This window comes from Leptonychotes weddellii, chromosome 5 (genome assembly GCF_054177405.1).
Source record: "Leptonychotes weddellii isolate Sample4059 chromosome 5, ASM5417740v2, whole genome shotgun sequence".
Taxonomy (NCBI): domain Eukaryota; kingdom Metazoa; phylum Chordata; class Mammalia; order Carnivora; family Phocidae; genus Leptonychotes; species Leptonychotes weddellii.
Window position 1 is genome coordinate 15622962 of NC_138373.1, and position 16260 is coordinate 15639221.

General features: G+C 54.2%; 2 protein-coding genes across 8 annotated transcripts in view; one reads left to right on the top strand and one right to left on the bottom strand.

Moving 5' to 3' along the window:
- Positions 1–183: 183 nt before the first annotated feature.
- LOC102733278 (sulfotransferase 1A1) lies at positions 184–4465 on the top strand. 4 transcript variants are annotated; one of them, XM_006733937.3, is made up of 9 exons: positions 184–735; positions 1276–1404; positions 2084–2291; positions 2399–2524; positions 2616–2713; positions 3149–3275; positions 3375–3469; positions 3965–4145; positions 4271–4465. In XM_006733937.3, the coding sequence occupies exons 3-9, from the start codon at positions 2144–2146 to the stop codon at positions 4381–4383; spliced, it is 888 nt and encodes a 295-aa protein (XP_006734000.1). In that variant the 5' UTR covers positions 184–735; positions 1276–1404; positions 2084–2143; the 3' UTR covers positions 4384–4465. The 4 variants fall into 4 exon arrangements, with proteins under 4 accessions (XP_006734000.1, XP_081675901.1, XP_006734001.1 ...); XM_081819775.1 differs by having other exon boundaries at positions 185–735; positions 1276–1408; positions 2113–2291; XM_006733938.3 differs by having other exon boundaries at positions 185–735; positions 2108–2291.
- A 164-nt stretch (positions 4466–4629) lies between these two features.
- Positions 4630–16260, bottom strand: part of SGF29 (SAGA complex associated factor 29) — a 32148-nt gene continuing 20517 nt past the window's right edge. For 2 of the 4 annotated variants that reach the window (XM_081819773.1, XM_081819771.1), the window contains exons 2-10: positions 14860–14948; positions 13036–13111; positions 12285–12357; positions 7285–7349; positions 6310–6439; positions 6089–6235; positions 5817–5852; positions 5567–5729; positions 4630–4834 (exon numbers count right to left, since the gene is read on the bottom strand). In XM_081819773.1, coding sequence (XP_081675899.1) covers positions 4718–4834; positions 5567–5729; positions 5817–5852; positions 6089–6235; positions 6310–6439; positions 7285–7349; positions 12285–12357; positions 13036–13111; positions 14860–14934 — 882 coding nt within the window. In that variant the 5' untranslated portion in view covers positions 14935–14948 and the 3' untranslated portion in view covers positions 4630–4717. Of the gene's footprint in view, positions 4835–5566; positions 5730–5816; positions 5853–6088; positions 6236–6309; positions 6440–7284; positions 7350–12284; positions 12358–13035; positions 13112–13226; positions 13345–14859; positions 14949–16260 lie in introns of those variants that run through there. The other 2 variants (XM_081819774.1, XM_081819772.1) reach the window with 2 other exon arrangements.

Consider the following 16260-nt stretch of genomic DNA (forward strand, 5'->3'; position numbering starts at 1 on the left):
TTTTCAGAGTCCATCGTCTCTCATGGTTCGTCCACCCCTCCGATTTCCCCCGCTTCATTCTTCCCCTCCCGCTACCTTCTTCTTCTTTTTTTTTTCTTAACATATATTGCATTATTTGTTTCAGAGGTACAGATCTGAGATTCAACAGTCTTGCACAATTCACAGCGCTTACCAGAGCACATACCCTCCCCAGTGTCTACGTCACACAATTCTTTGAGTGCTTGGGAGACTCACACCCTTGACTCAGAGCCCATCCAAATCTAGTGCCCAGCTTGACTTTGGACTTTAATCCAAACAGTAAGGACAGAGGCCAAAAGTGGGATGGGTGAGGGGATATGCTACCCTATGGGGCTCTGTGGCTCTCTAAGCCCCTTCTTGTCTCTGTTTGGGAGCCCCTTTAAACCCAGTGAAAGAAAAGCACCTTGTGGGGGCCATGGTTCTGTCACCAATCATGAATGAGTCTCCATGAAATCCTCAGGAGCTGGACTCACTGCCAGGGTTATGAGACTCTGCGTTCTTGCCGTTTTGTCTCCCTGCTGCCTCAGAAAGCCTGCACCGCCTCTGCTCCGCCCCAACCCCAATCAACCAGCCCCCCCTCCCCCGCATTGCTCTGTACTGGCCTTGTCAGAGGTCAGACTAGCAGTTCTGGAATGCCTGCGCTGCTAGAACACCAGTGGGGGCCGCTCTCAGCGTGAACCTCTGGCATCTTCAAGACTGGCCTGGAGCCGCAGGCAGGTGAGTGGCCCTGCTCACAAGAGTGCCACCTTTCCTCTCCACTCTGCCCCCTCTAAACTGGCTGGCTCCATCAGAACAAGCTGTCAGGGGCGCCTGGGGGGGGCTCAGTCAGTTAAGCATCTGCCTTTGGCTCTGGTCATAACCCCGGGGTCCTGGGATGGAGCCCCGCGTCGGGCTCCCTGCTCAGCAGAGAGCCTGCTTCTCCCTCTCCCTCTGCTGCTCCCCCTGCTTGTTCTCTCTGTGTCAAGTAAATAAATAAAATTAAAAAAAAGAACAAGCTGTCAGTTGGCCTGCCGCGCAGGGGCAGAGTTCAGAGGGCAGGTCAGGAGCAAAGATTACAGCTCCAAAAACCACCCCCAAAATAAAAGTGAAAACTTACTGGGCTCTTTTGTCTAGTTTCAGTCTTCCCTTTATTTTCTACACACCAAACTCACGTCTTGGGTTTTCAGGCCAGTCTAAGCTTGGCTCCTGCTGGGGTGCTAAGGAGGGGAGCCATAGGCGGGTCCTCCCACTCTAAACTCCACCCTTTCCTTCCTGGAGGCTGGCTCCAGATCCCTCCCACTTTGGGTTTAACAACCCTTCAGCTCCAGAGCAGTTCTGCACTCACCACACGGCACCCAGTAAGCCACAGCACGAAGTAGTCACAAGACCAAGATCCAGAGAGGTCTGGTGAGTGCCCGGGTGGGGTGGGCTGGGCTGGGCAGGGCTAGCCCCTCTCTCTCTCTCCTGCTGCCGCAGTGGCATCCTTGCCCTTTCCCTCTGGATGGTCCATTTCAATCAGCCAATCACAACCCCGGCTGAAACCCCCTTCCCTCTTCCATTGACCCACCGCTTTTGCTCATCCGCATACCAGACTCTGGCCCCCCAGACAAGCTCAAGTTTTTCAGCTGGCTGTGTTTATCCCTGAGCGAAGACAGTGCAGTTTGGCAAATGGGATCACAGGCCCCGCGGGCCTTTGAAATGTTGCCATGCATGAGGGGCCCAGGTTGCTCAAAGGGATGGCAGGGAGAGCAGGTCGGTGCAGTAGGCCGGGGGCTGCCGCAGAAGTAGTGGGAGGAGGAGAACTGGCAGGCACCAGGGTAGTAGTGCTCACGGGCACACTGGAGTCTCCCGGAGCTTCCAAGAAAACCGGGATTGGGCCCCAGAGAGTGATTTAATTGGTTTGGGGTGTGGCCTCAGGCTCGGGGATTTTAATAAGCCCTGCAGGTAAAGCAAAGGTGCAGCCGGCGCCCTGACCCACCGCCTGAGCGTTCCGTCTGGGTTTGAAGCCCAGCTCCCACCACCCACTAGCTTTGTGAGCAGGGGCAAGTCAGCCGCAGTCCCTCATCTTAAAGCAAGATTTCAACAGATGGCATGTTGTGATGTTGTTAAGGCAAGTTGGCCGCACTCCAGCCCTTGACGCCGCAGCATGGAGCTCATCCAGGACACCTCGCGCCCGCCCCTGAAGTATGTGAAGGGGATCCCTCTCGTCAAGTACTTTGCAGAGGCACTGGGGTCACTGCAGGACTTCCAAGCCCAGCCTGATGACCTGCTTATCAGTACCTACCCCAAATCTGGTAGGTGATGAGGGCCATCCACCCCTCTCCTGGGCCACAGTCCCCTATGTTGGACCAGCAAGGGGCTGCCCTCAGCCCTGCTCACTGACCCTTTCCCTGCTCTCCAGGCACCACCTGGGTGAGTGAGATCCTGGACATGATCTACCAAGGCGGTGATGTACAGAAGTGTCAAAGGGCCCCCATCTTCATCCGGGTACCCTTCCTTGAGTTCAAGGTTCCAGGGGTTCCCACAGGTGTGTAGGGGGGCTCTGGGGACCAGTGGAGCAGAGGGAGGGGGCAGGACTGGGCTCCAGCTCAGCAGACTTTCCCTACCCCATGGCATAGGTTTGGAGGTTCTGAAAGATACACCAGCTCCACGACTCATCAAGACACACCTGCCCTTGGCTCTGCTCCCCCAGACCTTGCTGGATCAGAAGGTCAAGGTGAATGGTAGAGGAAGCCAGGGAACGAGGCTGCTGGGGCCATCCCAGCTTTGGCCCTATCTGCTGGGAAGGTCTCATCTTAGGGGAGGAGGCGGTCTGCTTCATCCTGTTGTGGGGGTCAGTGAAAAGGAGACTCCTCTGGGGAGAGCTGAGAAAGGCAGTCTTCTCTGCAGGCCTCCCCAGGCCCGTGGAGGAGGGGGCTGGTGAGAATCTGGCACAGCTTGTTCCCAATCTGGGTATGGCAGCACTGAGGGGGATTAGATTAGCATAAGTATGGTTCCAGGGACCACAAGCAAGTCAGCCTCTAAGCTTATTACTCCCTTGGCCAGACCAAGAGCTAACTTCCCTTGCAGGGATGCTGTGAAGGGTGGAACCACCTGGCTCACTGTGTGGTGATGATGCTTGGGTGTGTGGGGGGGTCATCTGTCCCTCCAGGTGGTCTACATGGCCCGCAACGCAAAGGATGTGGCTGTCTCCTATTACCACTTCTACCGCATGGCCAAGGTGCACCCAGACCCTGACACCTGGGACAACTTCCTGGAGAAGTTCATGGCCGGGGAAGGTGGGACCCAAATCTGGAGGAAGGAGCGGGGCGGAGCTGAGCGGCAGCCAGCCCAAACTAATACCAGCCGTGTGTCCATGTCTCTGCCCCTCTCCCCAGTGTCCTATGGGTCCTGGTATCAGCACGTGCGGGAGTGGTGGGAGCTGAGTCACACCTACCCCATTCTCTATCTCTTCTACGAGGACATGAAAGAGGTGAGGCCGCCTGCTGCTGCTTCCCTCCAGGGTCATCCGTGGAGAAGCAGGAACCTGCCAGGGACCTGCCAAGGCCCTCTTGGCCGCCTGCCCTCTGGCAGCCCCACACCAGTCCCCCGGGTCCCCCAGCCCGCCTTCCTGCCCAGGACTTGGAGCTGCAGCGTCACCCGGGCAGCAAGGCCATATAGCTCTGATCTCAGACCCCAGTGACACAGAGCCATCCGCCAGCATTCTCTGTTGCTCTCCCTGCCGCCACAGTTACGAAAGAGGACCGTCCCTGCGCTCACCCATCAGGACCCAAACAAGAGCTTATTTCAGGGTCACAGGGCAGGGGCAACTAATGTGCCCCAGGGAAAGAGGACCCAAGTCAAGGAGGTGGGGCTGAGAGGTCTCTAGGCGGAAGTGGCCAGACCCTGAGGAGTTAGGGGGGCCCTCCCTTTTGTTTGCTCAGTGAGCAATCCCAACCTCCACTGAAGAGCCCCTCTGCTGCTCCAGAATCCCAAAAGGGAGATTCAGAAGATCCTGAAGTTTGTGGGGCGTTCCCTGCCAGAGGAGACCGTGGATCTCATCGTCCAGCACACGTCTTTCAATGAGATGAAGAACAACTCTAAGACTAACTACAGCACCATACCCCTTCACGTCATGGACCACAGCATTTCAGCCTTCATGAGGAAAGGTGAGTGCCCGTGCAGGACAGGCATCTGGGGAGGCAAGCGTGGACGCGGAGGCGAGAGCTGGCCTGAGCCACCCCGGGCCTGCTCTGTGGCTGGGGCCTGCAGTCGTCCTCCCCTCTGTCCACAGGCATCTCGGGGGACTGGAAGACCACCTTCACTGTGGCCCAGAACGAGCGCTTTGACGCCGACTATGCCAAGAAGATGGAGGGCTACGGCCTCCGCTTCCTCACCCAGCTGTGAGTGGTGCTCCCTGGGAGGCACGCCGAAGACCCCACTGCAGTGACCTGCCCCCAGCCTCAAAAATAAAATTCCATGTGTATTACACCGAGAGCCTTTAATGCAGGCAAAGAGCAAACCTGAGCTAAAAGGAAATGCCCACTGGGACCAAATGAAGCCATCTCGACCCTGCGGCCTCCAATTCCCGAACTTGCCCTGTTATGGGGAAGGGGAGAAGGGCCTGGAAAAACAAAACCAAGGAGACGCGGGCAAAGGGGAACAATATTTATTTAACACAAAACCTTTTGTTGCATTCCCCTATGAGGGTGGCAGGAGACCGTGAGTCTGCCAGCCCACTTCACTTTTTCTTGGGCTCCTTACAAGCCACCACGTACCTCTGGGCCACATTGAGGGGAGGGGAGTAACCATCTGCATAGGAGGTGTCTTCAAACAGGACTGAATAGTCATCCTGGGGCTGGGATGGGGGAAGACAGGAGGGGCTGGTCAGAGACCCCCCCAGGCAAGGCCCCCAGCCCAGACTGGTGGGAAATCTCTGGTCCACAGGCTCCCAGCCTCTCCTGTCCCCATCTTCACTCTGAACCTAGTCCCTGCTACGGCAGAGCCCTTTTCTCAGCAACGAAGGGCCAGGGCACAAAGAGCAGGGAGGAGGGAGACTTGCTGTCTATGTGGGGGGATTCTACATGGAGGATCTGGTGCCTTTTGGGGACCCTGTGTTAAGGGGATCAAGAAAAACGCAGAGAGCAGCAGGCAGGGCTCCTGGAGGAAGAGGGGAGAACAGCCTCGAAGCTGCCATCAGGTAATGGGTCACCAGCATGAGGGAGCACGGCCTCACACGAAGAAAGGGCAGTGGTGCGACAGTCAAGGTTGGAGGACAGGCCCTGGGTGTGGTGCTGCCCATCTCCGTGCAAAAGTGAGGTGAGACCAGAGGGGACATCGGTCCCATTCCATGTGGGGCTGGCTAGAACTCTGAAGGTTGGAGAGGGGGTTGGCTGGCACTGCCCAAGGGGACGTGGCTGGAGGGCACCTACAGGGCAGAGTGTAAGCAGGAGAGGGGGGGCAACACGTAGGACTCTCCTAGCTCAGAGAGGCTAGAAGATGAGGATAGGAGGGGAAGGTGACCCCATGACCCATCCGCTCAGCCCAGTGCTGGCGTCATGGTCTGTCTCTCCCATGGGGGCTGCCTTACCCGTTGTGGGGGCGTGTGGATCAGGGCACGGTAGAAGCACGTGGTCTGGGGATACAGGGCCAGCACGAGCTGCTCCTTCTGAAATAAGGCTTCAGGATCCGTCTCCGGGTTGGCTTTCCACTGGGGCAGTGGGATGATGCGCCGCCGGCTCAGGGTATGTCTCCTGAAAGGGGGGCTCGGGTCAACCCATGCCAGGTAGGGGGCTCCTTTCCAGCTGCTTCCATGGTCCCTCCCTGACCAGCACACTCACTCTTTGCCTTCTTCATCAATGTCATCTACCTCATACCTGGAGAACAAAGAGAAAATGGTGGATGCAGGGAGGTGCACGGTCCAAAATCAGAGCGACAAGGAGGCGCGGGGGGGGGTGTGGGGAGGGGAAGCAGCCCAGGGAGCCTGAGTCACACACCGTCCCCGCCTCCACAGGCGCCCTGGGAGGCTCTTCTCCCAGCCTACAGACGGGGGCGAGGGGCAGCCGGCGCAGGTGTAACGGGACAGCGGACCGAGGGCTGGGTGTCCACTCACTTGTTGGTGGCATGGCTGTAACTGACCACCTCGGCCAGGATCCACTGCTCATCCCCGTCCACAGCCTTTACCCGGGCGGCCACCTTGTCCCCAGGTTTGGCCACGTAGTCCCCAGAGGCTGGAATGGCTCCACAGAGGGGTGGGGGCCTGAGGGTTGGAATAAGGTGTTAGCCCCAGCCCTTCCCTCTTGTCAGCTCCCCCCTCCCCGGGCCTGCCCTCACTTGTCACCAGGCTTCCCGATCCACAGGGGCAGGGTCATGGCGGACTGCTGCAGCAGGGTCATCAGCACGCCCCTGCGCATGGTCTTCCGAGGGGGTTCCGAGTCATTGTACAGGCCCGCAATCTTGGCCGCTGTGGGAAGGAAGCGCGCCCCTGAGGCACCAGGGACAGGGCACTGGTGCACCGTCAGTGGAGCTTGGCCTGGAGCCCCCCTCCTGAGTGACCACCAAGGGCCCAGTGTGACCCCTGCCCTCCCACCAGATGCCCGCGGCGAGAGTCCCGGGCTGCTCTCACAGAGGGCACCGAGGTGCTGGTCACATCCGTTTGTTGGGTTAGCCAAAGTTTCAGAGAGCTGTCTGTAGGCTTATGGGTACTTTTCTACTAGGAGTATATGCTGTCATTCAACCAAAAAACCTAAAACCTGTCAAATGCGGACAGACTCCTGACCTCCTCAGGCATGGCTCAACACACCCAGTTAACATCGCGCAAACCCAACTGGCAGTGGGACATGTCTGATGGGCAAGCTGTCTGCCCACTGAGGGCTCACTGAAGGGCGAAGAGATGGGAGAGCCACGGCAGTCTGCAGGGATTCGGAAGCCAACACCCTGTGTAAACTCCACCTGGAGGATGGCTCTCCCAAAGCAGCCGGTGCTTCCCACAGCAAGAGGTGGGGGTGGGGGGTAGCGGGAAGGAGGCAACTGCCCCAGGCACAAGGGGGAGAGAAGCATGAGGGGGCGGGGTGAAATCTTCCAGGTCTGCACAGGGACACTGGGAGCCCCTGCCTCTGAGCGCTGGCCAGGACCTCCATTCCCTCCCAGACCCAGGCTGTCCAGATGCGCGCCCCCGTCAGAAGTCCATGGAACGAGCACACCGGGCTGTGGCGACAGGCCCCCCACCCCTGCAGGGAGCCACGAATGCTGGTCTCAGGAAGCCTCACTCGACCTGGTCAAGAAGCACCAAGCTGGTCTCCAACTCACCAATCCGCCTTTCTTCCAACAGGGACTTGATTTCCGCTATCTTATCTAGAGCTTTCCGGAGTATGCTGAGGGTGGGGAGAAGGGAGAAGAGGTCTGGATGAAGCACAAAGCACAGAGTTCCTTTTCTGCTTACAGCAGGCTGGGTAACTCAGACCAGCCCTACTGCCGAAAACTAGAAGCCCTGTTTTTTTTCTTTTTCTTTCTTTCTATCTAATCTATCTAATCTAATCTATCTATCTAGAATATTTATTTATGATTTTATTTTTAAGTAATCTCTACACCCAATGTGGGACTCGAACCCACAACCCCAAGATCAAGCTTTGCATGCTCTACTGACTGAGCCCGCCAGGTGCTCCTGTGTTTACATTTTATTTTTTTAAAGATTTTATGTATTTATTGACAGAGAGACACAGCGAGAGAGGGAACACAGCAGGGGGAGTGGAAGAGGGAGAAGCAGGCTTCCCGCGGAGCAGGGAGCCAGATGCGGGACTCGATCCCAGGATCCTGGGATCATGACCTGAGCTGAAGGCAGACGCTTAACCACTGAGCCACCCAGGCGCCCCTGTTTTTACATTTTAAAAAGCATAAAAGAACTGACAAGGCAGTGAGAGGTAGCACGCCCAAGAATCCTAGAGGATCCCAGAGCGGTAACCATAGCAGAGCCGGCTGCATTTGACAGAGCCTCAAGAAACCCTGCAGCAGTGCTGGCCGCCTCTAACAGTCTGGAGATTTGGAGGATAGAAGTGAAAGCTCGGGGTCTGTCCAAGCTGGGACAAGTCAAAGGAGACACTCCAGAGGACTGTGGGGAGTTCTCTGGGCTCGGAGTGGGGCTGGGGGTGGAAGGGATTGGTCTCTGAAAGGCTGCAGCCCCAGGAAACCTCTGGAGTCAGTTTACAGGGTTCCAAGGTGGTTGGGGCCCAAGCAATCCAGCAGAAGGGAACACAATCCTCACTGGAGAAAGGCTTCTTTATCCTAGATCTTGAGGACTCTCCCCCAAAGAATATTTCAATAGGAATAAGCAGCCCAGACTCCATCTGGGGTCACTGATTTTCCTCCTCTCCCATGGCTCTTCCTCTAGTCAACCTTTAGTAATTCCCCCGAGGTTCTCAAGGCCTTCATTCGGCAGGAGGGAGATGACAGCCTCGCAGGTGGGCCAGGGGGGCGTCCCAGGCTCCTGTGAAGCTCATCGGGCAGAGGCCGGAGGCCAGGGTGGGGGGGGTAGCCCTGGCAGAGGGAGCCAGGCAATCCGGAGCAGGATGCCTGCCGCACCACAGCTCAGCGTGGAGGGCACAGGATGCAGGGAGGGCTCAGTCAGAGGCGCCGCAGGCTCACAAGCCTGGGGACGTGGGGTGGTCAGGCCCCAGGACAGCAGCAGAGTAAAAGCCAGGAAGCCAAACGGAACTTGGAGTCTGACCATCGCTGCTGCACCTGTCTGAAGAACAGTTTTATGCAGCATGTCCTAAGCCATACTCGGTGAGATAGTAACGGAGTGGATCTTAACCCTAGCTGCACATCAGAATCCCCTGGGGAGCTGATTTTATTTTTTAAGTAGACTCCACACCCAGCATGGAGCCCAATGTGGGGCTTAAACTCACGACCCTGAGATTAAGATCTGAGCTGAGATCAAGAGTTGGGACACTCAGCCGCTGGAGCCACCCAGGTACCCTTCCCCTGGGGAGCTTAAAAAAAAAAAAAAAAAAATCCCAATTGTTTTAGGCAAGAATCATAAACAGATGCCAAAGCCGAGTCTGGGGACATGGGATATTTACATAATCTCAATATCTCCTATAAGAGACTTAATAATTACATAAGGGAACAACCCTGCAGAAACTGGAAAAGACCACCTTCTGACAGGACAGGTCAAGACTAGAGCGGCACCTCTGGTCAGCAAGCTGGAACACTACCAGGCAAGCGTCCCAGCTAACCACCTGCTGTCCAGGGCCCGGAACCGTGGCCTTCATTCTCTCCTCTGGGCACCTGACGTTCCAGCCCTTGAGTCGTTCGGGCCCTTGGAACCTCTGCCTGCACCAGCTGGGCCGGTCATAAAACTATCTTCCCTAGCTGGGAGTCTGGATGATGGAGTTATCCACTATCTGTGGCCAAAGTCTCACTGAGGACACCATCTCTTCCGCTGTTGAGAAATGCCTTTTGCACTAAGGTTAGAAAATGATTTGTTCCCACCTGGGAATGGCTACCTGTTTATGGCAAGTTGGATCTTTGATCTTGTTCCCCTTTGATCCCTCCTGCCAGTGTGCCAACTCAAGGCCTTTTTAAAAAAAAGAGAACAACTGTTAAATTAAAGAGCAGGGGTTCTTTTCCATTTTCTGCAAAGCAGGAGGATGAAAACCAGCTGGGGGGCAGCCCCTGGCGCACATGGAAGAGACAACAGCAATGTGTCACGGGCCTCGGGCTAGTTCCTGAGGCTGGCTCTAGGTGCCTCTTCAGTTTCCTGAGGATTTTAGTTAATCTCCTTAGACACGCATGGGTGCAGGAGAGTGCCTCAGGAGCACACAGAGACATGTGTTCCCCGCCCTGACCAGGAGCCTCCCCATGCTCGGGGCTGGCCCTTCACACTCTCACACGCTCCCGTACCCAGCATGGCGCCTGGTGCCGACAGGGACTCAGTATCTAGTGATGAATGGATAAACTTTTCAGAGTCGAAAAATGAAATGGCAGCAGAATTGCAAAACGTCGGACCCTGCAATTCTGAAAAGAGCTTATAAATGTTTAACTCCAGATAGGTCAATGCCAGAGAAGAGCCCACACCAAACTGGTTTCAGAAGCAGTCACTTTGCCAGCAATTAAGCTGGGAAGGACCATTTTGCCTTTTACTCTCAAATGTGTTTGTCACTCAAGCTTATGCAAGCCATACTCCAGCGCAGATGAGCACGAAAGGGCCCAACAATTGCCAGATGACAAATGTGCACCTCAGGGGAAGAGGGGGCAGGAAGGGTGGGCCAGGAAGCCGGTAGACAACACCAGCAATCAGAAGGCATTGTGTCTCCCCCCGCCTAAGCCGGCCCCAGCCCACCATGGGAAGCCCCGTCAGGTTCCTCCATCTAAGCTGCAAAGCGTGAAATCTTCAGCTTCCCCTCTCCCAAATGGCCCCCAATTTTCTTTCAGAACCTGCCCTTGAACCCACCCTTGCTTCTCCATCCCCACTGCCACTGTCTTGGCTCAATTCCATCACCACCTGCCTGGTCTCCTAAATGGCCTTGAATCTTACCCCGTCTGCCCTACCCCAGCAGCCAGGGGTTTTTCTCCTGCTTTACATCTTCGCTGGCTCCCTATGGCCTCCAGGATAAAGTCCAGTTACTGGAAGCCCTCCAAGTCCTGCCTTGCCCTTCCCCAGCCACAAAGGACCGGTTCTCATTCCCCCAGTGTGCATGTCCACCATACACTCCTCCACGGCCTCTGCCACGTCCGCCTACTGACCCCTACTTCAAGTCTCTCCTCCTCCCTGTGGCTGTCCCAGGCCCCCAGGCACAGTGAGCCCACCTCTGCTGGCCCACCAACTATACTGTCCTGGTCACTGTTTTCTTAGGGTGCCTCTCCTTTCCAGACTGTTTGCCCTCGTAGGCTGGGTCCTCGCTATCCTCGTGTCTCTGTATGGGGACTGCCCAGCACCAGGCACGGGGTAAGTGCCAGCAAAGATTTGCAGAACAAAGACAATGGCAGGCAAAGAAAATCTGGGACCGTGAGTACAAGGCAGGGTCTTTGAGCACAAGACAGGGTCTGTGAAGGGCCAGATGGGAGGAGAGGAAGATCCTGGAGCCACTGGTAACGCTTAGGGTGCTGACCATCACACGTGCAAGGCAGTATTTAAATAGCAGGCCGCGACTCATTAGTGGCTTGTGAGATTAACTTCTGGGGTAACAACCAGCATTTAATAAAACAGAACACAGGATGCCCGGCTGGCTCAGTGGTAAGAGCATGCAACTCTTGATCTCCAGTTGGGAGTTCGAGCCCCACGTCGGGTGTATGGATCACTTAAAAACAAACAAACATGGGCGCCTGGGTGGCTCAGTCGTTAAGCGTCTGCCTTCAGCTCAGGTCATGATCCCAGGGTCCTGGGATCGAGCCCCGCGTCGGGCTCCCTGCTCCTCGGGAAGCCTGCTTCTCCCTCTCCCACTCCCCCTGCTTGTGTTCCCTCTCTGGCTGTCTTTCTCTCTGTCAAATAAATAAAAAAACGTTTAAAAACAAACAAACAAACAAATCCCCGACTATATATACGGTAACGGTACAAACCGTACTTCTTGTTCCAGTTCTGTGATATATGTGTGTGCCGTGGAAAGGTGATCATTACACCATTCTATTATGGTGTTAAAGAATATGGACTTTGGATCTACAACAGGGCTCCCCGACTTACTAGTTTTGTGACTTTTAGCAGATTATGGAACCCCTTGTATCTTAGTGTCCTCACCTGTAAAATGGGGGTAACGTCCACCTTGCGGTCGCTCTGAGCATTACATGAGATAAGTACGTAACGTACTTGGAATAGCACCCGGCTCAGTAGGGCCGCACAGGAGTCCTTAGTGGTAGTAGTACAGAGATGACGAAGAGGTCTTAATATCATGATGAAGCCACATCAGAGAATGTATTTCCTACTATGGGTTATAGTCAAAAGAGTGTGAAAATCACTGGTCTTAGGCACTTCATATACATTATCTCGTGTTATGTTGACAGTTCTGTAGACAGTTATGATCCCTGTTGTAATGATGGGGTAAGTGGGTCTCAGCGGGAGCGACTGCTCCAGGTCACCTGATAGTAAAAGGCTGTGCCGGGGTCCGGCCCCCACCTTGCTGCCATCTAGGAAACAGCAGGGCTAGTGGGAAGGGGAGGCCCAAAAGTGGGTTCTAGGGAAAGCGGGGGCCCCAAGGGACAGCCTGGGGAGCGGGAATCTGCTTACTGGTGGCAGGAAAGGCGGCGGGGGCTGGGGTCTGCAGGCTCCGGCAGCCCAGCACACGGGTGGGTGACAAAGGAGAGGGGACGGGACTCACTTGCACTCAGCCTCCGCATCAGCCTTGGCGGTCGTATAGAGCCCGCGCAGCTTTGTCCGGTAATAGGGAGAGACTGCAAAGTGAGCAGAGGAAGAGGGTGGGCAGGGGGGTGGCTGGCAGTCCTGTGGAGCTGCTTCTGTGCACCCGAGAGGCGTGCAGAGGCCACGGACTGACACGTGAGCTCTGCTGGCTCGAAGTGCCCTGAGGCCGATGCCCCGGGTTTAACGAGTTCACGTTTTCCTATGGTTCACATGCCATCACGCATTTGGCAGAGGACTTTCTAGCCTTTGCCATAGCATGACACACGCAGAAACTATTTCTTAGCACACAGGAAAACAGAAAACAGTTCTCAAAGCTGCTCAGAGTTGGAAAGCACCAACCCAGGAGGCTGAGCAGGAGGGCTTTGGGGCATGTGCAGGGGATGCTGGGAGGGAAGCTCTCTCTCTAGAAAACACTAGGTAACTGGGGTGCTTGTGCACTCAACAGGGCTCCCCTGGATGCAGCCTTAACACTGACTTCCCAGTCTCTAGAGTTGGGGGATTTTAAGGTTCCTTAGTGCTAGGTGGTCTGTCATCTGTTTCCCGGGTCACCTTAGGTCACTCAGCCGAAGGGAAAACTGACTAAGGAGCAGTTCGTTTTGGATTATGTAGACACATGCAAAAGTCCTGTCTGAAACTAGTGATAGCCACGCTCCCGGTCTCAGCCCACCCCCCTTTCTCCTCCCCTTTCTCTTCTGAGCCCAGTGACTTACTCTTGTTCTCTGTCTGCATCCGCTCATGGGTCTTCTGGATGTTCACTAAGTTGTGTTCACTCCGCGAACGCTCTTCCTGCAGGGATAAGGTCAACAGGGCATGAGGGCGGCCCTTTATCCTGCCGTGGCCCCCGGCATCCCAGGCCAGAGGCGCTAGCAATACGTATATGCCAGTATCTTCTGACCCTTACTTTTCAGGTTACATCCCACTACAAAGGACATCGTTTGGGAAGGCATTTCCAGGACTGCTCCCTTCTGGGCCACAGGACTGCATGGTGTATGGCTCCAAGAGATGGGTCTTTGTGTAACCTGGGTGGGGGTGCCTGGGTGGCTCAGTCGGTTAAGCGTCCAACTCTTGATCTCAGCTCAGGTCTTGATCTCAGGATCGTGAGTTCAAGCCCCACACTGGGCTCCACTTGTAATTTATATTAATGCACTATGACTGCCCTGGCCCAAGAACAGATCAAAATAAGACATCCTGAGCTACAGTTGGCAGAGATAAGACTGTTATTTTGGGTACCATTTGGGGCTCCCCCTAGGTAGGAGGTGGGCCCTGCTATGGAACACACAATGAAAAGCAGTCTCAGCACAAGCCTGTGAGCTGGGACAGGGCGACTGGCTTTGTCCCCAGCTGACTCAGAACCCAGAAATAACTGAATCGTGGCCAAGTGGAATAAAGCAAATATCATGAAGTAAAAATACTGTAAAGTAAAAATGTCATCCATACAATATCTGGTAAGTGGGCACGCCAATTCTGTTGGGAGGGCATAACAAATAGCTCTGTAATTCTCACTAACTTGTTCTGTAATGAAACTGAACTCCACCATGACCGCAGTTGAACATGGTGTAACACACCGGCAACGCTAGTAAGATTCAGCTGCCCCCCGTCAAGAAGTCATCCGCTGATACTGGTATTGATGAGCAAACATGGGGGGAACTGGGGCCAGATTCTCCTCAGACGGGAATGCCGACGGGAAACGACTGGCCCAAGGAAGAACTTGATTTAGCTCACCATCAGCTAATTTCTATGCTGAACAGTTTTACACAAATTTATTATAAGGCATGAACAGTACTGCATGAAGGGCGGAAGCGGGTAATCAGACTAGTATAAATTAGGAAAGCGTAGGTCCCGGCTCTGCGGGACCGACTGAGTGCCCCTTGCAGTCTTTCCTTGGCCTGGCGGCTGCTGCAGTCTCACCCACACTCGTACTCACGCCGCTGCTGTCTCGGGCAGGCGGCTGCTGTCCCGACTGGCTACCGAGGCCCCGCTACCATTTTGCTGCAAGGGAGTGGAGGCCAAGGGCCGGGCTGGGGGCGGCTGTGCAGTAAAAGATGAACTCAGCAGGCCTGTGTTTTCAGACCCTGCGCCTTCCAAACGAGGCCCCTGACCAGCTCCCGGGAGAGAACCTCTTGGCTTATCCGGCCTGCGAAGGTTATCTTCGTTCAGCTGGGATAAGGGGGTGGAGGGAAAAGGGGAGGGACCATGACGGGTACAGGGCATTTTTGTCAGATGATGAAAATGTTCTGAAACTGATCGTGGGGATGGTGGCACGACTCTGTGAATATACTAAAAACCACTGGAATCGCATACTTCAAATGGGTGAGCTGTACGGTATGTGAATCCTAGCTCATTGTAGCCGTCATGGAACAGAGAGGATTACGATGTCCTGCCTGCCAACAGAAAATCCGGCTGTCACGCCCCACATTCTCCTCGGCTGCCGGTTCATCGGTCACCTGGGTCCCTGCATGTCCAAAGTCTGTGAACGCCCCGCAGCCCGCGGCTCGCGTGCCGCCCTCCAGGAGCCAAGGGCTGCAGCTTCTTACCTGGGTTTGTTTAATCAGCTGATGGAGCTCCGTGAGAAGTTCCGCGATGCGGGAATCAGCAGACACCAGGGCCATTGTGTCCGGAGTGCCTGGCGTGGAGGTGAACAGAAGGGAACCCTGTTAGGGGCTGCTGTGTGTTGAAGCTCAGGGTGTCCAGTGATGACCTCATACCAGAACACAGTAAAACTTTAGGAATTTCACATAATTTCTACAACAGTTATAACAGCATTTATCCAAACAACAGAACCCAAGGTTTATCAAGTTTTTGACCGTGCTTCCCAAGTAACTTAACATACCACATAAACCAGCCTAATTTATCAAAAGGACTTTTTTTTAGAATTTGAATCTTGGGAAGTTTCAAAGTACAGGCCTCAACAGGATCATAGATCACTATGAAACTCGGGATTTAATTAACCAAGCTAGCAATAAGAGTCTATAGATGGTTACACAGTTGTTAGCAAAACTTAGCTCCTTTCATATTGAGAACTGTTTTGTTTTGGTTTTTTTTCTTGAGAACTTTTAACTTTCTTTTTTTTTTAAGAACTGTTTTTTTTTTTTTTTTAAGATTTTATTTATTTATTCATGAGAGACAGAGAGAGAGAGAGGCAGAGGGAGAGAGAGGCAGAGGGAGAAGCAGACCCCCCGCTGAGCAGGGAGCCCGATGCGGGACTCGATCCCAGGACCCTGGGATCATGACCTGAGCCGAAGGCAGACGCTTAACCATCTGAGCCACCCAGGCGCCCAGAACTTTTAACTTTCTTAAGTACAAAGACCTGATAAAGACAAAAACACAGAAGCTTTGGTTTTTTGGGCACATAAAGAATAACAAACCTTTGTTTACAATTTCTTATCATGAGCAGACCAACAATCTAAGAAAGTGGTCTTTTTTTTTTTTTTAAGATTTTTTATTTATTTGAGAGAGAGAGCACAAGCAGGGGGAGCAGAAGAGGGAGAAGCAGGCTCCCCGCTGAGCAGGGAGCCCAATGCGGGGCTCGATCCTAGGACCCTGGGATTGTGACCTGAGCTGAAGGCAGACACTTAACCGACTGAGCCACCCAGGCACCCCGAAAATGGTCTTAACGGAGAGAAAAGCAGAATATCAATCTTATGCCAGTGTACTTTTAAAATCCATTTATTTTGGGGCACTTGGGTGGCCCAGTCAGTTAAGTGTCTGACTTTGGCTCAGGTCATGATCTCAGGGTCCTGGGATTGAGCCCCACGGGGAGTCTGTTTCTCCCTCTCCCTCAAATTAATAAAATCTTTTTAAAAAATTCATTTATTTCAATCTTAGTCCTGACCACATACAAAGTTCTTTTCAAAGATTTGCCTTCACACACCTTCTACAACTTTTTCATTCAGATTTCGTCCTAAGCCTTTTCTCTCTAAATAACCAATCTTGGG